General features: G+C 41.3%; 2 protein-coding genes across 5 annotated transcripts in view; one reads left to right on the forward strand and one right to left on the reverse strand.

The window, feature by feature from the left end:
• The window catches only part of SCRN1 (secernin 1), an 82,747-nt gene extending 80,793 nt beyond the window's left edge, over nucleotides 1-1,954 (reverse strand). For 3 of the 4 annotated variants that reach the window (XM_041727831.1, XM_041727828.1, XM_041727830.1), the window contains exon 1: nucleotides 1,820-1,948. The gene's annotated coding sequence lies outside the window, so the exon portion shown is untranslated. Of the gene's footprint in view, nucleotides 1-1,819 lie in introns of all 4 variants that reach the window. The other variant, XM_041727829.1, reaches the window with a different exon arrangement.
• A 5,476-nt stretch (nucleotides 1,955-7,430) lies between these two features.
• The window catches only part of PLEKHA8 (pleckstrin homology domain containing A8), a 54,276-nt gene continuing 34,220 nt past the window's right edge, over nucleotides 7,431-27,486 (forward strand). The window contains exon 1 of the mRNA XM_041727956.1: nucleotides 7,431-7,831. Within this exon, the coding sequence (XP_041583890.1) occupies nucleotides 7,792-7,831 (40 nt within the window). The 5' untranslated portion in view covers nucleotides 7,431-7,791. The remainder of the gene's footprint in view (nucleotides 7,832-27,486) is intronic.

The following is a 27,486-nucleotide window of genomic DNA, read 5'->3' on the forward strand; positions in this document are numbered from 1 at the left end:
ACTTTCTTCTCAGGAAACTGCAGCTAGGATTCTCACTTTGTAAATAGCTAAGCTACCTAAGGATACTGTGAAGTCTATGTTTCTAGAGCATCAGTGTGTTTCCCTGTCTGGTTCTAACGACTACTCAATAATTTTTTGTCAGGGGGCACCTGGGTGACTCAGCTAAGTGTCCCACATCTCACTCTTGGGTTTCAGCTCAGAACATGATCTCATGGGTCAGATCATCATCTCAGGAGTCCTAAGATCAAGTCTCTGGTCCGGCTCTGTGCTCAGCAGAGAATCTGCTTGAGAATCTCTCTCTCTCTGCCCCTGCCCCCATACACACACTCTCTCTCTCTCTCTCTCTCTCTCTCTCAAATAAAGAAATCTTTAAAAAATAATAATTTTTTCATTATATAATACATGCCCATTGCAGAGAATTTGGAAAAGACAAAACCAGAAATAAAAATAATTCCCAGTCATCCATCATTATCATTCTTTATTATTTTCTTGTGATTCACTCTATATGTATATACACTTTAGCTTTATTTTCTTTTATATATAACATTATGTCATACACACTTGGATATAATTTTTTAATCTTTGAAATGCCATTTTTTAATAGCTGGGCCAGATTTTATTTAGTTAAACCCTTCTCATTATCAACTGAAGTTGGTGCCAATATTTTTGCTATTAGAAACAATGTAGTAATGGACATCCCTGTTCACAAATCTTTCTCCTGATACTGGATTATTCCCTTAGGTTAAATGAGAAAGGAATTATAGGACACATGCATATCTTACACAGGAAACATCATCAGGCCTCTTGTAAATAGCCCTTTGGAAAGCTGCATGGCTTCCCATTCAAACAGCAGGTATGCATGCCTGCTCTGGAACAAAGGAGCACAAACTCTCCTGGAATCAACTAGCCCATTTGCTTCTCTTTTATTAAACTCATTTCATGTCACTCTTTAGTTTTATAAATGAACTGTAAAAAAGTTCTAAAACAACTTTTTTTTAAAAGATTTTACTTATTTGAGAGAGCATGAAAAGAGAGAGAGACTGAGATCACAAGCAGTGGGGACGGTAGAAGGAGAAGCAGGCTTCCCACTGAGCAGGGAACCAAATGCAGGGCTAGATCCCAGGACCCTGGGAACAAGACTTGAGCCCAAGGCAGCTGTTTAACTTACTGAGCCACTCAGGCGCCCTAAAACAACTTTTAAACAAGAGTGAAAACAACCTCCAAAAAAAACTTTGTTGTAGAAAACTTCAGTTGTTAGTCACTGGCAGCCCACATCTAACCCTCATTTAATGCCTTAATAATCTATATTTTACACATTCAACTCATCAAAACCTTTATGTTGAATAATCTTTCTTTTTGCATTGTGAAAATAAATTAATGAGTTTCAGCTGGGGGTGATGAAAAAGTTCTAGAGGTGGATAGTGGTGATGTTTGTATAACAATATGAATGTTCATAATGTTACTGAACTATACGCTTAAAAAATGGTTAAAATAGTACACATCATATTATGGGTATTGTGCCACAATTTTTAAAAAAATTAAAAAAAAAACCATTATTTTGGTTAATATGGTAGTTAGTTGTTAATGATAGAGGTCAAGGTTCCAGAACTGTTTATGATTAGCTCAGTTGTCCATTAAGATACAACAGTTTTAATTTGACCATTTCAAATGATAAGACACAATCATACTTCCTAAAAAAATATACATCTCGACTTAACTTTTAAGGAAAAAAAAAATCCCACATAGTATTACTCTAATTTCAGTCTCCTAAATCCAGAGAACTCCAACGCTATAGTAAAAATGTAGAATTGTTTATTACCTTTTCCTTCTTTTCCATAGCCCAGGGCAGGAGGAATGATGAGCTTTCTCTTCTCTCCTACACACATTCCCTTCAAGCCCTGGTCCCAACCTTTGAGAGCCTCCAGGATGCCCAAGGTAAACCAAATGGGCTGACCATTGTTATGTTTGTGACTATAATAGAAAGAAAACACATTAGAACTTTCTAATAACTTTTTTTTATTACTATGGTGCATTCTTTTCCCCATCCATAAGTGGTTAAATTTGAAAGTTAACAAAAACAGCTACATACATACGCACAAAACCAAATCAATTTTGTAATTCACTGTCCATATTTCTTGATGCAAATTTCACACAATTGACTCAGGTAAAGAAAGTGAGAGGGAATAATAATTAAAACAGTTAATAACTATTTGTGATTTATTGTGTACCAGCTATTACCCTAAATGCTTTGCCCCTTTTAACTCTGACAATGAGCTGAATATCATGATTTCCTCATTGTACAGAGGAGGAAACTCAGGTTAAGTGTGCCAGTATCTGATCTAACTCCAAAGTTCAAGGTCTTAACCACAATGATGCTGTCCCAGGAATATTATAAGGGGGCAGAAGAGGGGAAAAAATAATGGAAAATAGGTGAGTTTGGGAAGGAAGATGAGAAGCTAAGGAAAATTCACTGCCAACCTTTGTGAGTCCATACCCACATGGACTTTGGAGTCAAGAGCATAGCACCTTCAAGCCTATCCACAAACTCTCCCAATACACTGCCTGGTGATGGCTCTGATAGGTGGAAAAGGCTGCTCTTCAACCCTGAACCCCACCTAGGCAGTGGCCACAGGCATCTTCTGTGAGGCTATGCAAGGAAGCCTGGAGGAGTGGCCTCTCAAGGACTGAGGGAGAAGGAAATAGCCAAAGTATCCTGGCTCATGTGCTGGAGAGAGGCCAGCCTAAGAAATCCAGCTGGCTGAGCTACTAGGGGACTTGAAGGCTGAGTAGTGCCTGAGCCCTGAATAGCTCCCTTTCAGGGCAATACGGAAAGTGTTCTCAGGGACAACTTATAGGTGAGAATGAGATATCACTGTACTAGATTAGTTACTAAATCCAGGTAAATATCATTACTTCTCCTTTTCCTTAATTTCCCCCCATGACTAAAGAAACAAACTGCTGACTGTACAACATTTGGGAAGGCTAGAAAAGAATAAAGAAGGAAGAAAACAATCTGCCACACAGTGCTGACTACAGTTTTGGCACATTTCTTGTCACAGCTAAAAGACTTAAGGTACGTACCACACAGGCTATCGTTCTAGAAATTGCAAACATGCTTTACGATGGACCATTTGATGGTAATTCTTCACAATATTCAGGGTTAGTAGTTCCTAACCATCTACACTGAGGCTACATGACAACAGTTCCCTCATCAGGTACTAGAACATTAATAGCGAACTTCCAAATAATGTCTTACAGCTACCACCAAAGTCCACATACCATAGGTTTTTCCGTTCTGAGATGTGAAAGAAATCAGGCTGTGTCTAATAGAGACTGGACTAAAAATAAAGATGTGATTGAAAATTTTAAATGCAAGTCTTAATACTGGTTAATGTGGCCCTGGCCTTGTCAATAAGGAGATAAAGCTGTTGAAAATTCTATGGCAAGCCACTGTTTTTGTGAAGTTTTGCAAGGGCTAACAGAGTACAGAGAAGGGTGCCATTCACTTCTCCAAAGCCTCAGGACAGACCAGGTCTGAATGCCCAATGAAGGCAGGTCATCAAACCAGGTCTAGGAGGGGCCACAAAGCTTCACTACTTTGGTTCATGTCGGTTCTCTCTACCTGGAATGTCCTCTCTGCCCCCATTCTCCACTGAGAAGGAACCCTCCACCCATCTTTCAAGGCCCATCTCAGTTATGATCTCTGGGAAGTCTTTCTCTTTCTCCACCTCTTGGAGCATAAATAATTCCAGACCCCACTGTACTTTGTGAACACTTTGAACGTTCTGCACTACATGGCATGAGTTATTGACTTGTCTTCTTCCTCTCTGTAGATGATGTACAGCTGGAGGCCAAGAATCCATCGCCTCTGCATCCTCAAGTCCTGACTTGTGGCCGTCCAACAAGGGTTTGTTAGATGAGCAGAGAAATGAATGGACAGGGATGAAGGAGTCAAAGTTTTTTAATCTTCCTAGTATCAAGCACAGAGCATAACACAAAAGAAATGCTCAATAAATACTGTTGGAACGGAATAAGAGGAATCAATGCCTAATTCGAAATCTGTACACTTGTAAAACTTTTCCATGTTGCAATTTCTTTGCTTATAGAACAGAAATAATGATAGTGTAACCACCTGAAAATCCTTCACTGTAGGTATTGGATTAATCTTCCATAACCACACCCACACCCATCAATGAAGTCTTTGAATTTCTAGAAAGAAACAAATAATGAAACAAATCATGGTACCTGTGCCTTGACCAAAATGTCATCTGTAAGAACAAAGATTAAACAGATCAATTGACCAGCATTAACATATCCTTTTTTTTTAAGATTTTATTTATTTATTCATGAGAGAGAGAGAGAGAGAGAGGCAGAGACATAGGCAGAGGGAGAAGCAGGCTCCATGCAGTGAGCCTGACGTGGGATTTGATCCTGGGTCTCCAGGATCATGCCCTTAACCACTGAGCCACCCAGGAATCCCGCATTAGCATATCCTACAAGCAAATAAATGATTGTGTATCCTTCTCATGATGCCCGCTGTGAAAAGTCTTAAGTAAATTTCACCTACGCCAAATGAAAAATGGAATCGAGTTATTTTCCCTCGGGATTGTTGTTTGAAAAATAAGAATTCCTTTAAGTCTTTTTCTCTATGTATTGCCTAACTCTAAACCTAGATAATTCTGCAGTTTTTCAAAGATTCTAGTTCTGATTTTTGTAATAATTTTTTTAAAAAAATTAACCCTTTATCCCTTACCACGTTTCCAGTTAGAACTTCAAAGGCCCTGTTACATAAGATTGTCGTTAAACAATTTCCTTTTCCAAAGAAGGAAATAGCATATTTCAGTTTTTTGAAAGAGAGGTAAAATCTGGTATAGGCTAGCTTTCCTGCCCGAGAGCTGGCATCGGTGGGTGGGTTGTTCACTGCTTTTACCTCCAGGGTATAATTACTTACGTGGAGTGAAATAAGGAGCCATCCTTTTCTAAGTAGCCTTCGTAGTGGACCAACATCAAGTCCCCGCCTTTGGTCTTGCGATGGCAGATGAAAGGCTTCTGGAGCACCTCGATCTTCACTTCTGGTTCAGGGATCAGAGCGCCACTCAAAGAAGTGACCAACAGCGTCAGCACCGCGTTCCCCAGGAAAAGCCTCATCTTGCTGCAAAAGGAAAGAAGTTCCTACAAAAACAGAGAAAGGGCCCCCGGCCTCATGGAGCTAAGGACGTAGCTGGAGGCTTAAGGACAGCGGCCTCGGGCACGTTCATGACTCCCCGTTCCTAGCAGACGTGGCACATTTACTACTACAACTTTCCCACGCCTTGCAAACCCACCTCTAAAGAGTTAAACTCCCAAACCGGGGTCTGACTGGCTCCCGGAGCTGGGCCGCCGCGGAAGGGCGGCTTCCCATTGGCTGGCGGTGCTGTCCGCTGGAGCCGCGCAAGCCAATGATGCTGCAACAATGACAGCGGGGCGGAGCCGGGGCCGGTCCGGCTGCGACCCCCCCCCCCCCGCCCGGGGAGTGGTCCTAGAGCCCGTCGGGTTGAGAGAAAGCCGCGGCCTCGGACTTTGCGAGACTGGGGGGGTGGTGCGGGGAGGCGCGGACCTAACCGGAACCCCCACCCCCACCCCCACCCCCCGGCGGATTCACAGCCGTAAAATTAGGCGGGCTCAGCTGGCTGGGAAGAGTCCCCGACCCGGGGGAAAGGGTTCCCGGAAAGACTCGTTTACTCTCACCGGTGCTGAGAGATCACCCCCCCGCCCCCCCCCCAGAATCCCGCAATCCTGCTGCTGCGGTGATCTGACTTGCTGTATAAAGCATAAAGGCTTGGAAAAAAGTTCCGTAAATTTGGCAGAGCGCGTTGTGCGTAAGACCCACAGCACCGGTGAGGTCGGCTCTTTAATCCCATTTAAATGATAAATATATCTGGGCTTGGAGAGGTTAAGTGTCCCGCTTAAAGTTCAGCCTCAAAGCAATTGAGCTCCGCCTCCAAACCAGGTCCTCTGATCCATTCTGCAACACCGCGTAACGTTAGGACGGCTAATAATTTATCACTTAGGGGGTGACCGGAGTGTAGGGGGTCAGGGGTAGCTCCCAGCGTGGATGAGGACGGGCGGGCCTCCACTTAAAAAAAAAAAGAAACCGTAATCACGGGTTGTGAGCTACATTGGCTCATCTTAGCTTAAAATTATTGGCTTTGCAGTTTTCGCCTAATTTCAAAAGCAAAGCGTGTTCACTGTCGTCGATGTGGAAGAAACTAGAAAGCACGAAGATAGTTTTTTTCCGGTTAAAATGCAGGAGTTGAATTAAATATGAGTTTCAGACACACAACGAATCCATTGTTCTGTATTTTATTTGCTAAATTTGGCGATCTTATGGCAGAGAAAAAGGGGGTGGGGTGGGGAAGATGGTCTATAGAGCCATCATCTACAAATAATCACCTTAAGGTTTTGGGGCATGCTTCTGTGACGTTTGCCTAAAACAATTTGGATCAGATGGCACAGCTTGTTTCGTAACCAGCTCTTTCTGCACTTAATCTGGTGTTAATGTCTTCCCTGGTCAAATATCCTCAGCCCAGTACTTTCGCACACTTTAATTTGCTTAGGAATCCCCCGGAGAATCGTGTTAAAATGCAAATTTCGACACAGGAGGCCTTGGGGTGAGACCTTGGAATTTCGACGAGCTCCTCGGTGATGCCAATGCAGCAGTCCGCGGATCACACCTCCCGGAGCGAGGCCTGAGAGTGTAGACATGTTCACTAGGTGCACAGTATCGTATCGTGAGATTCCCATGAGCTCCATAGGTTCTATTGGTGACCGTCTCGATTTGTGGGATCAATTAGCCTCTTTTTTTTTTTTTTTGAAAGATTTTATTTATTCATGAGAGAGACAGAGAGAGAGAGGCAGGCTCCATGCAGGGAACCCGATGCGGGACTCGATCTCGGGACTCGATCCCATGACTCGATCCCGGGATTCGATCCCAGGATTCGATCTCGGGACTCCGGGATCACGCCCCGGGCCGAAGGCAGGCGCTAACCCGCTGAGCCACCCAGGGATCCCCTCAATTAGCCTTTCAATAAGAACTGGACCTGGGGACTGGAACGCAGGAGGCACCCTAAGGGGTCTCCTTGACACTCACCCCCACCCCACCCCCAGACATCGAGAGGTGGGTTCTTTCCAATCGACAGTACCACGAGCAGTCAGGACCGTGTCCCGCACTGGTCCCAGACAGCTCTCCCTCCTTCCCGTAGACCCAAGCCAGCCTCCCAAGACTCAATTTCCCTGCCATCCCCTCCGTCTACGTCAGCCCCGCCGCCGCCGCCGCCGCCGCCGCCGCCGCCGCCGCCGCCGCGGTTGCTGCCAAGCCCCGGAGTGGATTTCGGGAACGTGCGCGCGAACGCCGCACTGGGCATGCGCAAGCCAGCCCCGGGCCCGGCCGGTCGAGGACCCAGGTAGCTCGCGGTCGCGCGGCCGGCGACCCGCCGCCTCGCTAGCGGCGGCGAGGAGGGTGCAGCCGCCGCCCCCCACGCCCCCACCAGCGCCTTGGCCTCCTCGCGCACCGAGCGCCGGCCCCGCCGCTCGGGGCCCCGCCGGCCGCGTGCTCACGTGCCGAGGCAGCCGCAGTGACCCCGCCCCCGGGCCGAGGATGTGAGGCTGGCTGGCCCGGCGTCCCCGCGGCGGGTGCGGGCGGGTCCGGGCGGCTCGGCCGCGCCGGGCGATGGCCCTGCTGCCGGCGCTCCTCGCGTGCTGGGGCTCGGGGCAGTGAGGGGCCCGGCGGGCGAGGGCAGGCGGCCCGGCGCCATGGAGGGGGTGCTGTACAAGTGGACCAACTATCTGAGCGGTGAGTGGGGGCGCCGGGCGCCGCGGCCTTTGTTTGCGCGGCCGGACGGCGGCGTCGGGGTCGGGGTCGGGGTCGCGGTCCCTCCTGGGGCGGGAGGGGCCTGCCCGGCCGGGAATATCCCCCCCGAGCTGTCCTCACAGAACCGTGTCACCCGTGCTGCGCGCGCCGGGGGCTGGGCGAGGGCCGGAGCCGCCGCCTCACGGGGGAGGCCGGGCCCCCCGCGGTGGGGCCCTCTGGGGGTGCGCCCAGCGCCGGCGGAGGAGCGGGTCTCACCTGGCCAGCAGGTAGGGCGGAAGGCTTCAGGTGAGTGCCCGACGGGAGCTGGAGGTCCAGAGGTGAGACGTCCTTTCTTCCACACAGAGTTCCCGGTGCGGACACTTTTCCTTTTGTCACCTTCGGAGCCCTCCGTGCGCGGGCCGACGTCTCGGGAGTTGCCTCTCCACAGTCTTCAAAGCTCCAAAGTCCGTGCACGGTGTTTGCGTTTCTCAACGGAGCATCCTTTTTTGTTTCACGGGCTCGGAAATTACAGAATGAAATAACAGAATGAAACCGTAGCAACTGTTTTTTGGTTGCGCTGCCGAGCCAGAATGGCTTAAAAAAAAAAAAAAAAAAGTACCCCGCCCCCTTTCCAAGGTGTGGAAGTACTTTATTTCATATCTTGGAAGGTCCTAACTTATCCTCCAACTGGGAATAGGATTCAGAACGAGTTTTTTTTGTGTGTGTGTGTGTGTGTGTGCAACCAGTATGTTAGTAAGAAGTAAGAAGCCGTCTGCTTGCTGGAAATTGTGTTAGGCACCTTTTGGGAACTTGATTGTAGAAAATGAGGTGGGCACTTTTATTTTATTTTATTTTTAAATAATTTTTTACTTATTTATGATAGTCACACACAGAGAGAAAGAGAGAGAGAGAGAGAGAGAGAGGCAGAGACACAGGCAGAGGGAGAAGCAGGCTCCATGCACCGGGAGCCCGACGTGGGATTCGATCCCAGGTCTCCAGGATCGCGCCCTGGGCCAAAGGCAGGCGCTAAACCGCTGCGCCACCCAGGGATCCCGAGGTGGGCACTTTTAATAGCGTATTTGAAACCGGAAGTATTCCCAGGATCGCTTACAGTGACAGAGCTCTACTGTCCCATCCTTTCACTGATAGAACAGTTTTTTAAAGGTTGCAGTGTGGTGACGACGGATGTGTCTGGGAGGATCAGTTGGTATAGTGACTTTGATGAGGTTACATGGCACAGCCAAAAATGCACCTACCTGTTGGGTGTACCCAGGATCTCTTCCTTATGCAAACTGTGGTGAGAAGTGAGTTCTTATTAGTAGAGACTGAGGGAGGAGAAGTGTTTTTAGAAGATCTGGCCTTTGCTTTTGAGCACTTTCTTTGAAGCCAAATGATGAAATTAGATGTGGATAACTTGTGACTGGGCTTTGGTGAATGTCCAATGCTGGTTAACACTCTACTAAACCAAAAGAAACATGCATGATCGGGTCATTTTCCTTTGAGATCTCTCTGAGCCTTGATATGTATGGATCTTATGTCGTTGAGTAAAATTTAGTTCCTGGTCTCTCACCCCTTTCTTTGCATCACACATGCTTTTTAACTTTTTTCTTTCATCCTGAATGCTGGTCCTTCTTTTCTTCCATCTCCTCCCCACCATTTCTTTTCTTTCTTTTTTTTTTTTTTTTTTTTTTTGTAGATTTTATTTATTCATGACACAGAGAGAGAGAGAGGCAGAGACACAGAAACAGAGGGAGAAGCAGGCTCTAAGCAGGAAGCCCGATGTGGGACTCCATCCTGGGACTCCAGGATCATACCCTGGGCCAAAGGCATGCGCTAAACCGCTGAGCCACCCAGGGAACCCCTGATTCACCTTTTTTTTATTCCTCTCTTTCTTCTTAATATAGAAAGATTAGTCTCTGGGTACAGTCCCTGTTTCCTGTTGTGAAATGCCTTTTTCCCCCCTGACTCTTTTTATGTACCCTTCAATAAAATAAAACTTCTCTAGAAGGATCTTTTGGAATCTTTATCCTGTGATGCCTGTACCATCTGTCCTGTTGGAAAAGAGTCGTCTTTTTTCTGCCCCAAGTGAGAGAAGTTAGTTCTGCAAATGTGCCAGGGTGGAAGCCCTAAAAAAAGGGGGGGCTGGAGCCATTGCCAGAGGCAGCTGTCCTCTTATCATGCTGCTGCTTCCCTTGGACCCACGCGCCTCCTCATTGTGGGCATACTGTTCATGGAAGCCTGTCACACTACTGGGTACTTTTCCTGAATATACTTATAATTATGTTTCAGTACATTGTCTTTCATCAGGAGATAAATTTAAACAGTATAGCCTATGAAGAACAAATGCATTCTTGTTTCTTCTATCTTCCTATGTAAGTTAGTCTCCCAGAAGAGTATAGTGTGACTATTAATGACACGCTTTGGTGAAGACATTACTGCTTTTTCTTTTCTGAAGCTTGTGTTTTTTGTTTGTTTGTTTTTGTTTTTTTTTATTTATTCACGAGAGATACAGAGAGAGGCAGAGACACAGGCAGAAGGAGAAGCAGGCTCCATGTAGGGAGTCCGATGTGAGACTCAATCCCAGGACTCTGGAATCACACCTTGGGCCTAAGGCAGGCGCTAAAGCACTGAGCCACCCAGAGATCCCCTGTATTTTTTTTTTTTTGAAGCTTGTTTTTAAAAGTAATATTTTTTCTTGGGATTTTGCATGTAGTAATTTTAAAATACATAAAATTCCAGTTTTTGTTCATGCTGAATTTTTCTCTAAATCATACCTGTTTGTGTAATTTTGTCATACCCACTGCTTGATATGGGAAGCCTTTGGCAAATGTGAGTGGAGAAGTTAGAAAATCAGTTTAGGGATCCCTGGGTGGCGCAGCGGTTTGGCGCCTGCCTTTGGCCCAGGGCGCGATCCTGGAGATCCGGGATCGAGTCCCACGTCGGGCTCCCGGTGCATGGAGCCTGCTTCTCCCTCTGCCTGTGTCTCTGCCTCTCTCTCTCACTGTGTTCCTATCATAAATAAATAAAAATTAAAAAAAAAAAAAAAAAGATTTAGAAAATCAGTTTATTAGCTGGTCCTCCGGTCAATTGGAGGATATTGTTAATTTCACTCACCACCTACTGTGTCCTAGGCACTTTCTCAGGCACAGGGCAAGGGACACGAAACAGAGTAAGACAGACACAGTCCCAGCCTTCTTTGAGTGAGCTTATAGTCTGTGGGGGAGAAAGACATCATGGAATAAGTACTTAGAAGCATGTTCCAAGCATGTGTGGTCTGGGGGAAGGTGAAGGAGAGAAAATAGCTTGGGTCATTGGGGAAGGCTTCTCTAAAGAAGAGATTTCAGCAGAGCCTAAAGGATAAATAGAAGCTAACTAGTTAGCAAGGTCAAGGCAGAGCTGCAGTTGGAGGTTGCTGAGAAGAATTTATAGCTACAGAGAATGTCAGTATGAAGACCCAAAGCAGGATAGACAGGTGAGTAAGAAAAGGAAAGAAGACCCACGTGGCTGCAGAGTTGAGAGCAAAGTTAATAAGGCTCCATCCACCAGGGCTACAGGGGGTGGATAGGAAGCTTGAAAGGCTCCTTCAGGGCGTCTTACGCTGGGGTAAACACGGTGCAGTGGTGGGAGTGGGTGAGAGAGAAATGATGAGATTGTTTAAAAGCTTACTTTGGTTGCGTTTACTGTATTTTGCTAAATACTGTTATTTATTTTGTGAATTTCTTTGCCTCTTGAATTAAACTGGTAGGGTCAGTTACTGAAAGTTGAAAACATCATCAAACCCTGAGAATAAAAAAAAAAAAAAAAAAAGAAAAAAAAAAGAAAAGGGGATCCCTGGGTGGCGCAGCGGTTTGGCGCCTGCCTTTGGCCCAGGGCGCGATCCTGGAGACCCGGGATCGAATCCCACATCGGGCTCCCGGTGCATGGAGCCTGCTTCTTCCTCCGCCTGTGTCTCTGCCTCTCTCTCTCTCTGTGACTATCATAAATAAATAAAAATTAAAAAAAAAAAAAAAAAAAAAAAAAAAAAAAAAAAACCCTGAGAATAGTATCTAAATTGCTTGCATGAGTGTGGTGCCAAAATACAGAAATAGAAGCAGTTCTTTTTCTAATACATTAGGTATTATACTCAGGTACCATCTGCTCCTTAAAAGGAAAGTGGAAGAAAAAAAAAGTAAAAGAGAGCTCATGTGTATTTTCTTCCAACAGCCCTGAGCCATCCTACTTTTTAAGCATCTGATTTAGGGTCAAATCCTCTTTTCAGGTATTTGATTAAACCTGGAATGCAAAGGAAATGGATCAAACATTTCACAAACACCTATATAGTGTGAGACACAGAGCTAGGCATTGTAGGTTTGTTATTTGTATCTTTCAAGCCCTAAAACTTGCTCAAGGAATACTTTACATACACACTTGTAAATTAGTGCTCTGTAGTAGAATCCTAGTTGAGGAGTCAGTTGATACCAGCTCTATCACTGCCAGCTTCAGAGTCGCTTTACCATTCTGAGCTTAGCATCTTCCTCCATAAAAATTATGAGATTTACCAGTTAATAATTATAAAAATAGTAAAAAACTTAATAATGTTCCAGGCACTATTCTAAACATTCTATAAGGATTAAGTCATTTAATCTTCACAGCAGTTTTAAGAAGCAGTTGCCTTTATTCCCATATTCCAGATGAAGATCTTGAGACACAGAAAGGTAAAGAAACTGGCCCAAGGTCATATAGTAAGTGGTTTCAGAGTCATTGCTCCATTACATAATACTTTGAAAGGTCCTTCCTGCTTGATCATTATATAATTCTAGCTGATTCATAATGCACCTATATTTAAAGTATGTTGACCTAGAATAGCAGACTCTATTTGGGGGTAGGAGGAAGGGAAGAGTTCAGGAGTGAGGAAGACTTTGCTCAGTATTGTGCATGTGTTTTGTCACAAGAAAATTTTCTGAACTGTGCTGTGAGCTTTCTGTTTTGCAGTTTTAGGTCCCTTTCCTGCTCTCTCAGAAAATGGGAGGTCTGCTGCCCAGAGCTCTATCCAGCTGCAGGCTTCAGGGGCCCAACCAGCAGGTTAGGGCACAAGCACATTGCAGTACTGCATTCCAGAAATAACACAAGCTTGCATCATGCTGACCAGATGGTTGTCTGAGAAAGTACCATAATTTTGCTTTCTACACCCCAACTCAGGTGAAGGAAGGTGACTCCTGCCCATATATGTTTGTGCTATATAAACAGTGCCAAGAGGACATCTGGAATGTGAGTGATCAGAGCAAGATTCTCATGGTCTCATAACCCTGGTCAACATTTTTTGTTGTTGTTGCTTTAGCCTCTTTATTGAGATAAATATTCACTTATCATAAGTTTCACTCATTTAAAGTATACTAGTTAGTAGTTGTTAGTGTATTTATAGAGTGTAACCATAACTACAATTTTAAAACATTTGCATTATCCCCTAAAGAAACTAGTTAGCAATCTTTTCCACCCCACCCCCTCTTGCCCTTGACAACCACTAATCTTATGTCTGTGTAAACTTGTCTATTCTAGACATTTCATATGAAAGGAATCCTACATTATGTGGTCTTTCTGTGACTGGCTTATTTTATCTAGTATAATGTTTTTTGGGTTCATGGATATATAACATACCTCAGTACTTCATTTCTTTTTATTACAAATAATACTCCACTGTACAGATATATCATATTTTGTTTATCCATTCATCAATTGGAAATTTGAGTTGCTTTATTTTTTTGGTTTTATGAGTAACAGTGCTGTGAATATTTGTGGCAGGTTTTTGTGTGGACATGTTTTTATTTCTCTTGAATATAAACCTAGGAGTGTAATTGCTGGATCACATGGTAATTCTCTTGAACAGTTTGGGGGAACAAACTTTTTTCCAAACTGGCTGCACTATTTTACATTCGTATCAGTAATGAAAAAAATGTTCTTATTTCTCCACATTTTCACCAACACTTATTATTAGGTCTTTTTTATTATATCCATTCCAGTGAGTGTTAAGTGGTATCTCATTGTGGTTTTGAATTCTATTTTTTTTTCTTTTTTTTTTTTTTTTTAAGATTTCATTTATTTATTCATGAGAATACACAGAGAGGAGAGGGAGAGAGACACAGGCAGAGGGAGAAGCAGGCTCCACGCAGGGAGCCTGACGTGGGACTCGATCCCGCCGCTCCAGGATCACACCCTAGACCAAAGGCAGAGGCCAAACAGCTGAGCCAACCGGGGATTCCCCGAGTTCTATTTTTCTAATGACTAATGATGTTGATCATCTTTTCATGTGCTTATGAGCCATTTATAGATATTCTTTAAAGAAATATGTATTTACAGCCTTTGCCCACTTGTTGATGGAGTTATTTTTTCATTATAGAATTGTAAGAGTTCTTTATTCTGGATGCAGGTTCTTTATTAAATATATAATTTGCAAATATTTTTTCCTATTCTGTAAATTGCCTTTTACTTTCTTAATGGTATCATTTGCAGCACAAGTGTTTTTAATTTTGATACCTAGTTTATAAATTTTTTTCTTTTATTACTGTCATAATACTGTTTGTTTTCCTGTCATATCTTACTAAACTATCGTCTAACTTAACCCAAAGTCACAAAGATTTACTCCTGTTTTTTTCCCAAATTTTTATAGCTTGAGCTGTTACATTTAGGTCTGTGGTCCATTTTGAATTAATTTTTGTGTATGATATGAGTTAAGAGTCACCTTTATTCTTCCTTATTCTCTGTGGTATCCAATGTTCAGCTCTTTATTCATGATTTCAGTGACAGGACCATGGGCTAGTATATTTGAATGTTTTAAATCCAAAGAGATGAAGTCAGAAAGCCCTGAGTTCAGAGTTCTACTCTGCTACTTAATAGTGCTGATGCCTTGAGCAGGTTACTTAATCTCCCTGAGCCTCAGTTTTAAGATGACAGCAAGAATAATAGCCATACTAGGTTTATTATAAGGATGAAATGGATAACATATATGAACCTGCCTGGTACATAGTTCATTTACTGTTAGGTTAGTTGGATAGCTGCTTTGATTAACAGTACCAGAAAATTTCAGTTTATTTTGTCTGTGCAAACTATGGCTCCTCATGGCTGTTGAGAGTATATGTATCCTGAATTCTTTAAATCCTCCTTTTGGAAATTAGAGTGGTATAATTTATAAAGGAAGATATTCAAATGAACCATCAGAATCTTGAAATCGGCTCTGTCATCTTATGAGTCATTTTTTTTTTTAAGATTTTATTTACTCATGAGAGATACATAGAGAGAGAGAGAGAGAGAGAGAGAGAGAGACAGGCAAAGGGAGAAGGAGGTTCCATGCAGGGATCCTGATGTGGGACTCAATCCCTGGCCTACAGGACCAGGCCCTGGGCTGCAGGCGGTGCTAAACCACTGCACCACCGGGGCTGCCCTGACAGTCATTCTTTTGAATGAATGCTGATTACAGATCATGTAATTCTGTGTACTACTTACCTTTGCTTCTAGCAAAAATTAATAATTTGTTAAGGAACATAAAGATGTTAACCATTGCCTCAGTGGCACTCCATCAAAAGCAGCACCAGTCTTTCCATTGATTCTGATCTGTGTGTGATGTGGTTGGAGATCTTAGGAGTGACTGTGGAGTCTTAGGTCATTGAAGTGGTCTGTAGACTGAAGAGGCCTGGGGACCATTTTTTTCAGACTGTACTCTGTGTTTAATCTTTGCCATTTCCTGTTACCATTACTTTCATCTTGCTTAGAATTGAGCAAAAGCCAATTAAGTTACATTAGGAATAGATTTGAGACAGATAAGAAAACAGGCAACAGAGCTTTGTTGGACACAAGACAGATGAATGAGACAACAGGAAGGGTAAGTCCAAAAAAATACTATGATGCTTGAGGATTTCTCTCCCTGGATCCATTTTCAAGTTGGCTCATGGAGTGTGTGACAGTACCAGGAGAGATGGAAAAATGCAAAACTTAAAGTTAGCCAAAGAGAGGGCTGAGCTTTCTCAGTATTCTTTTTACATCAAGGAAGCAAAATCTCATTTGCTTGAGGATCTACTCCATGTCCTTTAGATAGAATTGTTCCTGTACAATCCAAAACAAGGATGGCTCTCTCTTGATTTTTAAATACCAGAGGAATGGTTTCAGCAATCTACTTTTTAATGCAGTTTAATAGCCCCCAGTCATCGTTCATTCACTGAGTATGAATGAAACACTGAGTATCAGCTTCTTACTGGACCCTGTGTGGGTGTTAGAGATACTGTTTTGAGTAAGACGTGATCCTGTTCTCAAGTAGATCATAGTCTAGTGGATATCCTTAACTATGAAAAAATACCCTTCTAAGTTCATGATTTTGACCCTTATTAAGCCTTTATGTGGTTATTTCAAGGTTGTGGTTTGACAAGATTTAAAAGAACCACATTGCATATAGCTGATCCATAGGTGTAGTTAGCTGTTACCTGTCACCCTCCGGTGTCTTTATTAGAATTTTAAAGGCAAATTTTAAAGCCTATCCCTGATAGGCTGAAATGTTAAAGTCTTTGGTCATCCAGGTTGACATCACAGATATCCTTCTGTTTTTCTGCCTCTACCGGCCAATATACACAACCTGGGTGGAGACCAGCCCCTTCATCTGAGGCCTGTGTAAGCAGAGAGTAATGATATAGAGAAGAAAATTAGAACATATCCGAGCAAACAGGCATACTTTTGTCAAGAAAAAATGTAGGAATTCTAGAAGGAAGGGAGTGGGGGGGAAGGAAAGAAAGGAAGTGGAAGGGCAGGTAGAATTGACCTGAACAGAAGGGGCAAGTAAGAGAACAGAAGTGAGTAAACCAGTAGAACTAAAAGGGAGAGTGCTGTCCTGAGACCAGAAGGAAGTACTGGGGTGTTGTTGGATTAATCCAAGTCAAGCCTGAGAGTTTTTAATTGTTAGGGAGTCCCTTGGAGTTTCTGAATAGGAAGGAAAAACAGGTAAAAGCAGTACATAAGGAAGATCCAGCTGGCTAAAACATGTTAAGGGAGGAGGAAAAGCTGAAATAATAGGGACAAAATGATGATGGCAGAGGAAAAGGGAAGCAGCATCCTCCATTTCACAGATGAATAAACCAAGGTTCTTAAGTAATTAACTTAGAATCACACAGCATGGAGTGCCTGTGGCATAGTCATTTGATCCAACTCTTGGTTTCAGCTCAGGTCTGATCTCAGGGTTGTGAAATCAAGCCCTGTGTCAGGCTCCTCGCTCAGCAAGGAGTCTACTTGTGTTTCTCTCTCTCTCTCTCTCTCTCTCTCTCTCTCTCAAATAAATAAGTAAACCTTGAAAATAAAAAAAAGAATCGCACAGCAAATAGGTATTGAGCCAGGTCTCCCTGACTTCATGTCCTTCCCATGATTTTATAGTGTGCCTCAGCATGGGCACGGTGTAATGTTGAAGCCAAGAGTAAAAATGAGGAGAAGACTAAGTGACTGATGTGCAGGGATAGAGCAGCAGGGGCCCTCAGGTTAGGAACTAGGAGAGTAAGAGATTGCTGCATTTGTTAAAAGTGACATTATAGTCAGAAGGAAGAGGACATGTTAAACCTTACTCAAGTTTAGTCCATCTCTCTCATTTATAAATTGGAAAATAATGTCCAGATGAATTAAGTAACATGCTCAAGAAGACATATCTAGGTGTTCTGAGTCTGAACTTGAACCAAACTTTCCTATTTTCTTGATTAAGGTGATTATGACGCATACAAGAAGCATTGCCCAGAACAGGTAAATATCCAGTTTGATAGCCCAAAGCACACAGCAGAGGTGACTTACAGCAGACTCCAACAGAAGATTCTAAAGAGAATTTGATATAATATATTGTAATTATAGTCTCCTCACCATCTGCATGTCTGACTCCCCAGTAGACTTTTACTTTTTGAAGCTAGGATCTTCTTTTCTCTAAATCTCTAAGCCTGGCAAATTATAAGTGCTCAAAAAATGCTTTGTGAATTAATTAATGGTAAATTGAGGAACCTGTAATTTAGTTAATGCTTGGTTATTATCTGTTACTATTAGGGATGTCTCTTCTTCCCTCTTTCCCAGCTGCAACAAAACTCTAATGACTGACCTGGGAGAGGAGCACACAGCCTTGTTATCTCCTGTCCTGTCTGAAGCTCCCCAAGGGAAGCTGAGTTATGGGGGAGGGCTCTGATGAGGTGGGATATAAGTGAGCACACACAACTGGACATGGAAAACACCAAGACTAGAGATCAGGGTCAGTAACTATGCTTTCCTTCAGTGTAAAAAATGGTAGGTTTTCTCACCTTTAACATATCTGTAAAACATCCATGATAAAATGTATTATAACCATCATTTAATATACATGGGTTATGAATACAGCAATCATAATTTATGGTGAATAAATTTAAGTCTTGACTCACCACTTCAGAAAGATTGTTAATCCTATGGAGAAATTTATTTATTTTTATTTTATTTTATTTTTTATTTTTATTTTTTTCCTATGGAGAAATTTAGTCTCCCTTTATTTTTTTTGACATTAGTTACTTTCTCTTGAAATAGATTCTATGGAAGAATTGAGTTTCCTGTTACTTTGAATTAAGATGGAGGTTTACAGGTTTTGAAAGCTGAAAGAGACTATTAGACTCATGCTATAATTCTGTACAGAAGGAAATTAAAAGCTGATAGAAGTTAGAAGCTCATTCAGCCCTTTGCCTCTTAGGTTCTGTTCCTTTTTTATTAGGGTCACTTGATTTTACCTCTTATGATTGATGAAAAAGCACCTTTCCTTCATTTTTTTTTTTTACTTTTAGCTTAATTTTCTAGAAGAGATTTAAATAGCCCCTTCTTTTGTTTTTCTGCTTTTCTACAAAGCAGTATTTCATTATGAATTTTTTAAAATTCGCAGCATGTTAATTTTTTTAATCTTTTTTTTTTCCTGTTAAACAGTAAGATTTTAAACTGGTTTCCCATAACATCTAATTGACAGAAGTTCTGAAGAAACTATGATGTGTTTATAGGCAGAGTGATGTACCCTAGCATGAGGTTGACATTCACTTAGTGGGTAACCTACCAGTTCTATTTAAGAGTGTTGTTATTGGGCCACGGTAGAGTAAGTTCACTGTAGTCCCTCTTCCACTGATTACAGCTAAAAACTGAACAAAGTACTCAAGCAATTACTTGAGAACTCAGAAAAGTAAGTAATAGCAAGTGTACTGGAGAGGAAATACAACACTTGAACAACCACCATGGTAAAGATGAACATTCTTGAAACAAATGGAAAGGTACAGATTCTTAGCAGAGAAATATAAAATGCTAAAAAGGACTAAATGGACATTTTAGAACTAAAAAGTGTAATTTTTTAAAAAATCACTTAGTAGATGGACTCAGTAGAATATAAATGGCACAGGAAAGAATCAGTGAGCTTGAAGATAAAGTCAATAGAAATTACCCAGTCGAAAGAACAGAGGAAAAAAAAAAGAAAATAAATGAATAAAACCTCAGGGATACAAACTTCCACTTACAAGAAAAATAAGGGGCACCTGAGTGGCTCAGTCGGTTAAGCATCCTCAGGTCATAATCTTGGGGTCTTGTCGGGCTCTACACTGGGGCTAGATCCTGTCTGGGATTCTCTCTCCGTTTTCCTCTCCCCACATCCCCCCACAAAAAAGAAAAACAAGTCTTGGTGATATACAGCACAATGACTATAGTTAGTAATAGTGTGTTGTATATTTGAAAATTGCTAAGAGAGTAAATTTTAAAGTTCTTATTACAGAAAAAAAATTTGTAAGTATGTGTGGTAATAGATACTAAACTTCTTGTGATCATTTTGCAATATATACATAAATCATGTTGATGTTAAATATCAATTGTACCTCCATTAAAAAATATAAAGTCAGGGTCCTGGGGGACAGTAACAAAAGGTCTAATATTTAGGCATTGGAACAAAAAGAAGGGTAAAGAGAGGACATAGGTAAAGAAAAAGGGGTTGAAAAAATAATAACTGAAAATTTCCCAAATTGGGCAAAAGCTGCACATTTACAAATTCAAGATAGTCACCAAACTCTAAGCAATGTAAAAGACATACCATACATATCAGAATGGAACTACTGAAAACCAAAAAACACTCAAAAGCAACAAAAATAGAAAGTGCAATAGGAAAACAGTTTCAGTATCTGGGATTTCGTACCAGAAAATATGGAGGCTAGAAGACAATGGAATGGTATCTTAACATTCTGAAAGAAAAGAATTGTCCACAGAGTTCTGTATTTAATAAAATACTCTCTAAGAGTTAAGGCAAAATAAAAACATCCCTAGATGGAGAAAAACTAAAATGTTAAAGGCAGTTCTTTAAGTTGATATCATGGGAAATGTAGAACATCAGGATAAAAGGAAGAGCAACAGAAATGATAAATAATCATGCAAATATGATAAACTTTTTCCACTCTTAAGTTCTTTAAAATGTCTTTGACTAGGGGAAGCAAAAATTATAACATCATCAGTGGGGGTGGGATGTTCATTGTATGTAGATGTAATACTTATGGTAACTATAATATAAAGAAGGAAGGCTAAAAGGACTTTTATTTTTAAGGGTTTTTTTTTTTTAAGATTTTATTTATTTATTCATAGACACAGAGGGAGAGAGAGGGCCAGAAATACAGGCAGAGGGAGAAGCAGGCTCCATGCAGGAAGCCCGACGTGGGACTTGATCCCTGGTCTCCAGGATCACACCCTAGGCTGCAGGCGGCGCCAAACCGCTGCGCCACTGGGGCTGCCCTAAAAGGACTTTTTTGGTTTTAAACTTGTCTATTTTGCTTAAAACGGTGAAATATTAATTCTAAGTAGGCTGAAAAGTTAGATATCTATTTCTCAAGCCCTAGAGCAACCATTGGAAAAATATCAAGAGATAAAAGAAGATTCAGTGGATAAAATGGAATCCTATAATCCAAAATAAGACAGGAAAGGGAGGAACAAAGTAACCAATACCAAAGCAGGAAACAACCAGAAAAATAATAAAAAGTGGCACTAATTCCAACTCTATTGATAATATATTAAATGTAAGTGGTCTAAACAGATAAAAGGCACAGATTGTCAGGGTGGAAAACAAGACCAAACCATATGCTGTCTATGAGATTCTACTTTAAATGTAAAGATACAGATTGAAAATAAAAGGATATACGAACATAGGTGCAAAATTCCTCAACAAGATATCAGCAAATTGAATCCAAAAATGTATAAAAAGAATTGTATATATGACCAATTAAAATTTATCCCAGATGTGCAAGTCTGGTAATGCATTAATGTTATCCATTAATGTAACCCATTCTATTAATGAGCATAAAAAGAAAAATCACATGGTCATATCAATAGATAGAAAAACCATTTAGCAAATCACCTATTCATGTTAAAAATTCCTTAAACTAGGAATGGAAGAAAACTTTCTCAACTTGATTAAAGACTATTTTCCAAAAACCTACAGCTAATATCATACTTTATGATGAGAAACTAGAATTTTTCCCACTAAAATCAACTATAAGGCAAAGATGTTCCCTCACCACTCCTTTTTAACATCATACAGAAGGTCTTGCTAATATATAAGGCAAGGCAAGGAAATTAATAGTGTACAGATTTGGAAGGAAGACATAAAACTGTCTTTGTTGAGACAAAAGACAACACCTGGATGGCTTAGTTGAGCAGCCAGCTCTTTATTTCGGCTCAGATGGTGGTCTCAGGATCTTGAGATCAAGCCCCAAGTAAGCTTTGTGCTCAGCCAGGGAGTCTGCTTCAGGATTCTTTGCTCCTCACACACACGTGTGTGCATGCATGCTTTCTCTCTCTCAAATCTTTAAAAAACAAAACAAAACTGTCTTTATTCACATGTGACATAATCACCTATGTAGACAATCTGAAAGAACTAACCAAAAAAGTGGAACTCCTAAGCAGTTGTAGCAAAGTTGCAGGATACAAAGCTTATGTGCAAAAGTCATTGCTTTCCCATATACCAACAATGACCAAGTAGAATTTGAAATTTTAAACACAGTACCATTTACATTTGCACCCCCTAAAATGAAATACTTAGGTAAAAGCCTAAGAATGATGTATAAGGGCAGCCCCGGTGCCTCAGTGCTTTAGTGCTGCCTTCAGCCCAGGGCCTGATCCTGGAGACCCGGGATCAAGTCCCACGTCAGGCTTCTGCATGGAGCCTGCTTCTCCCTCTGCCTGTGTCTCTGCCTCTCTCTGTGTGTGTATGTGTGTGTCTCTCATGAATAAATAAAAATCTTTAAAAAAAAGTTATGTACAAGATCTGTATGAGAAAAACTATGAAACTGGTGAATGAAATCCAAGAAAAACTAAATAAATGGAGAAATATACCCATGATCATGGGTGGTAAGACTCAATATTGCCAATTTATCAGTTTTCCCAACTTGATCTATAAATTCAATGCAATTCCAGTCTAAAGTCCCAAGAAGTTACTTTATGGATGTCAACAAATTGACAAGAGTCATTTGGAGAGGCAGACGACCCAGAGTTGCCAACACTGTCTTGAAGGCTATCTGACTTGACCACTTACTATAAAAGCTACAGTAATCAACATTGTGTGGTATTGGTAAAAGCAAAGATCGTTGGGAAAAAAAATAGCCCAGAAGCAGACTCACATAAATATTGACATTTTACAAAGGTAGAGAGAGACAGTACATATAATACAATGAAGCAAAGGTATTTTCTTCAACAAATGGTGCTGGACCAACTGGGCATCCACATGTAGAATACATACATACATACATACTACATCCTTCACCAAAATTAAGTAAAAATGGACCTTAGATCTAAATGTAAAATACAAGACTACAAAACTCTTGGAAGATAACATAGAAAACCTATGATGACCTTGGCTATTTTCATGTCTTTTTAGATACAATTCCAAATACACAATCCATGAAAGAAAAAATAAGCTGGACTTCATTAAAATTTATAAAAACCTTTGCTGTGTGAAAGACAATATTAATAGAATTAGAAGACACATCATAGACTGAGAGAAAATAGCTGTGAAAGACATCTGATAAAAGAACCGTTATCCAAAATATACAAAGAAAACTCTTAAGATTCAACAATAAGAAAACCAATTTACAAATGGGCCAAAGAGCTTTACAGGCACCTCACCAAAGACGATATATGGATGGCAAACAAGCTTACGAAGAGTAGCTCTACATCATATGTCATGGAAATGCCAAATAAAGCAACAGTGAGATATCATTATACATCTATTAGAATGGCCAATATCTGGAACAGTTATCTTTGGAAACTTCAACATTCTTCTCTCAGTAATCCATAGAACAAGTAGACAGTAAATCAAAGATGCAGAAGATGTGAACATTATCAACCAGCTTGACCTAATTGACATTTACCAAACAGTCGCTCAAACAGCAGCTGAATACTGCATTTTTTAAAATTTTTTTAAAGATTTATTTATTTATTAGAGAGAGAGCATGAGCAGGGGGAGGGGCAAAGGGAGAAGCAGACACCCCACTGAGCAGAGCCAAACATGAGGCTCTATCCCAGGACCCCAGGACCATGACCCAAGCCTAAGGCAGATGCTCAACCAACTGAGCCATCCTGTCCCCCCACTACGTTTTTTTTTTTTCCCAGATACACATGAAACATTCACTAAGATCAACCATGTTCTGGGCCGTAATAGAAACCCTACCCAATTGAAAAGAATGCCTTTGTCTGTCTGTAACAGAAATAAACTAGAAAGCAATGACGGAAAGATATGGGAAATACCCAAATATTAGGAAATTAAACAGTATACTTGTGAGTAACCCAGGGGTCAAAGAGGAAGTCTCCAAGAAAATTGGAAAATATGTTCAACCTAAAATGAAAACACAGCAGTGGTTGGCCAAGGGTAAAGTGTGGGAAGAGGGCTTAACAACAAAGGGGCAACACAAGGGAATTTTGAGGGGAGGATAATGGAATTTTTCGATATCTTTATTATGATAGTTGTTAGAAGATGATGCATTTATCAAATTCTAAAACTCTTAACCAAAGAAGAAATTCAATTACATGTAAATTTTAAAATATTTTTAAGAATTTAAATGTCAAGGTGCCTGGCTGGCTTAGCCAGTAGAGCATGGGACTCGATCTCAGGGTTGTGAGTTGGAGCCCCATGATGAGGGTAGAGATTACTTAAAAATCTTGGGTGGGGGGGCTAGAATTTAAGTGTCCTTTTAATGGAGTACCCTTGTTTTTAATGAAATGTTTGGATGAGTTACTAGTCACAAGGCTGCTGAGTAAAAAAGGGAAACTACAGTATTTTTTAGACATAGGTATGACTCACAAATAATCACTCTTTGGGTTGGATTTTTTTTTTTTTAAGATTTTATTTATTTATTCATGAGAGAGAGAGGCAGGCAGAGACATAGGCAGAGGTAGAAGCAGGGAGCCTGACGTGGGACTCCATCCCTGGTCTCCAGGATCAGACCCTGGGCTGAAGGCGGCGCTAAACCGCTGAGCCACCCGGGCTGCCCTGGTTTGGATCTTTAAAGGATTTAGACCATCTCTAGAAATTCTGATTTAAAAATGGTAGTTGTGAAATAAAAAAGGAAGAAAATATAATATAAATTAACAAGAGCTATGCTATTTTAGATCCACATATATGTACATTTTTTCCAAGAAAATTATGCTTATTAAAAAAATACATACTATTCAACAATTAGCTGAAAAAAGTAAATTTTGTAAACAGTTGCTGTCAATTAAATATAGAAAGACATTGCACTGAGAAAAGAACAAGCTGAATGATCTTCAAATCTTTAATTTCTTTGAATGTTTTGTAATTTTCAGAGTTTAAGTTTTATATTTCTTTTGTTGAATCTGTTCCTAAGTATCTGATTCTCTTTGATGTTGTTATAAAAGAAATTGTGTCCTTAATTTCATTTTCAGTTCATTGCAACTGTATAGAAATGCAATGGATATCTGGAGAGTGGTCTTCTATCTTTCAACCTTGCCAAACTTAGTAATTCTAATAGTCTTTTAGGTTCCTTAGGTTTTTGTTTTATTTTGTTTTGAAATACACAAGAGGGTGTCTGCAAATAAAGGTAGATTTGCTTCCTCCTTTCCAATCTGGATACCTTTTATTTCATTTTGTACCCCTAATTGCCCTGAGTAGAACCTCCAATAAAATGTTGAATAGAAGTGGCAAGAGGAAGCATCCTTATGTTGTCTCAGGGGAAAAGCATCCAGTCTTTTGTCAGTAAGTATATTAGTTGTGGGTTGTTGTTGGTTTGGTTTTTTGTGGCTTTTTTGTGTGTGCACATTTATCAGAGTTTCCCTTATATTCCCAGTTGGTTGAGAATTTTTACACCAAAGGGTGTTAGATTTTGTCAAGTGCTTTTGCTTTTTCTACAATTAGCGAATTGATCATGTGATACTTCATTAATCTTTTATTTAGGGAAAAAAACCTAACTCAGACATTAAGTTAAAAAATATATATATGTATAATTATTGCCTCACCTTTTTTTAGCCCACTTAACTGTAAAGTTCAGTGGGTATCTTATCTAGGGCTATAACATGGTCTCATTGTGGTGTTAAAAACTGTCGTCTTGGGCAGCCCAGGTGGCTCAGCGGTTTAGTGCCACCTTCAGCCCAGGGCATGATCCTGGAGACCCGGGATCGAGTCCCACGTCCGGCTCCCTGCATGGAGCCTGCTTCTCCCTCTGCCTGTGTCTCTGCCTCTCTCTCTCTGTGTCTCTCGTGAATAAATAAATAAAATCTTGAAAAGAAAAGAAAAACCACACAACTGTCATCTAGATTTTCTTCCTTTCCCTGCCTCCCTGAAGTCCTCCCACACCCATTCCCTTTATGTGTGAATCATGTTTAGGTCCCGTGTGATGGCAGAATGACTGCTGGCAGCTCCAGGCAAACATCTTCCAGTCCAAAGAAAAAAAGAGTCTCCATTTCTTTCCACCTTTCTCCAGACCTAGCAACAGTCCCAAGATCATCTTTGGTTGGGTCACTTGCCTGTTGTGAAGTGTATCATTGAGGACAGGGGATGTGAAGCTCCATTTAAGCCTGAATCACATTCCCCCCCCCCCCCCCCCCCCCCCCCGGAGCTGGTCAGCCCCACCCAACTACATGGAAAGAGTATGGAGGAGATTTTCAGTAACAGAAATGTAGAGGGTGGATGTCAGGTTACCAAAAATAAATGTCCACTGCACCTTCTGTGGTGAAATATTCCAGAATAATGCAAAGTATGTGAAATTGGTATTTAAGTAGTTTTATTTCCCTACCCCATCCCTGGCAGGGGTAGCTTATATAAGCTAAAACTTTTCTCTGCTCACACCACATTCCATCTCCAATAGGGAAGGGCCAAGAAAAGAGTGGGGGTTGGACAGGAAGATTAATGGTAATCTAATGGAGCAGGGACTGGTTACACCCACAGTTTTCATCTGCTCTTTTGTTTCCTTGAATATTTTATCATTTCCAAGTGTGTTATTAAGGGCTCTCTAGAAAAATAGACCCAATAGTATACAGAACTGTATATGTATTACATATATGTGTGTGTGTGTGTGTGTGTGTGTGTGTGTGTGTTTGTATATGAAGGGATTTATTATAAGAATTGGCTTATGCAGTTAGGGAGAATGAGAAGTCCGTGATCTTTTTTTTTTTTTTTAAAGATTTTTATTTATTTATTCATAGAGACAGAGAGAGGGAGGGGGGCAGAGGCACAGGCAGAGGGAGAAGCAGGCTCCATGCAGGGAGCCTGACGTGGGACTCCATCCAGGGTCCCCAGGATCACACCCCGGGCTGCAGGTGGCACTAAACCACTGCGCCACCGGGGCTGCCCAAGTCCATGATCTTCTATTGGTAAGCTGGAGAACCAGGAAAGCTGATGATGCAGTTGGTCTGAGTTCAAAGGCCTAAGAATTGGAGAGATGGATGGTGTAAATACTGTGCTTGGGTCTCCTAAGAATTGGAGAGATGGATGGTGTAAATACTGTGCCTGGGTCTCCAGTCCAGAGAACCATGAGCACCAGTGTTCTAAACCTAGAGAAGATGGATGTCTCCCTCTGAGAGAATAAATTCTCCATTCCTCTGCCTTTTGTTCTACTGAGGGCCTCAGGAGATTGGGTGACGCTCACTTGTAATGGTGAGGGCAGTCTTAATTCAAATGCTAATCTCTGCCAGAGACACCCCCACAGACATACCTAGAAATAGCATTTTACGTGCTATCTGGGCATAGCTTAGCCTATCAAGTTGATACATAAAATTCAGTATCACATTAGTCATGGTAACTGCAGATTAATTTAAAACAAGAAATGGATTAATGCCCTCTTCATTCTTGCCTCTTTTCTCATAGTTATTTCTGTGCTGTATCTGAGCTTCTGAGGACTGGACATCATTGAAGAGCAGTGTGTTCCAGTCCCCTCTAGACTCTCCATTGCTCTGCCTATAAATTTCACCTAATGGGAATGAGACCTCTGTGGCCTCTTAATGTACCTTCTGAAAATCCAGTAACTTTATGGTTTAAAGAAAAGTTATTCTTGGTTATAATTTTTGTAGTTACAAACTATAGGATAAAATAACAGTATATAGAACTTCCTTTAGTATATACTTCTAGGTAAATGTAGAACCTATTACAGGGAAAGTGGTTGAGTTTCAGTTGTTATTACAGTTTACCAGCTACTTTC

The sequence above is a fragment of the Vulpes lagopus genome, chromosome 13, assembly GCF_018345385.1.
Source record: "Vulpes lagopus strain Blue_001 chromosome 13, ASM1834538v1, whole genome shotgun sequence".
In the NCBI taxonomy this organism is placed as follows: domain Eukaryota; kingdom Metazoa; phylum Chordata; class Mammalia; order Carnivora; family Canidae; genus Vulpes; species Vulpes lagopus.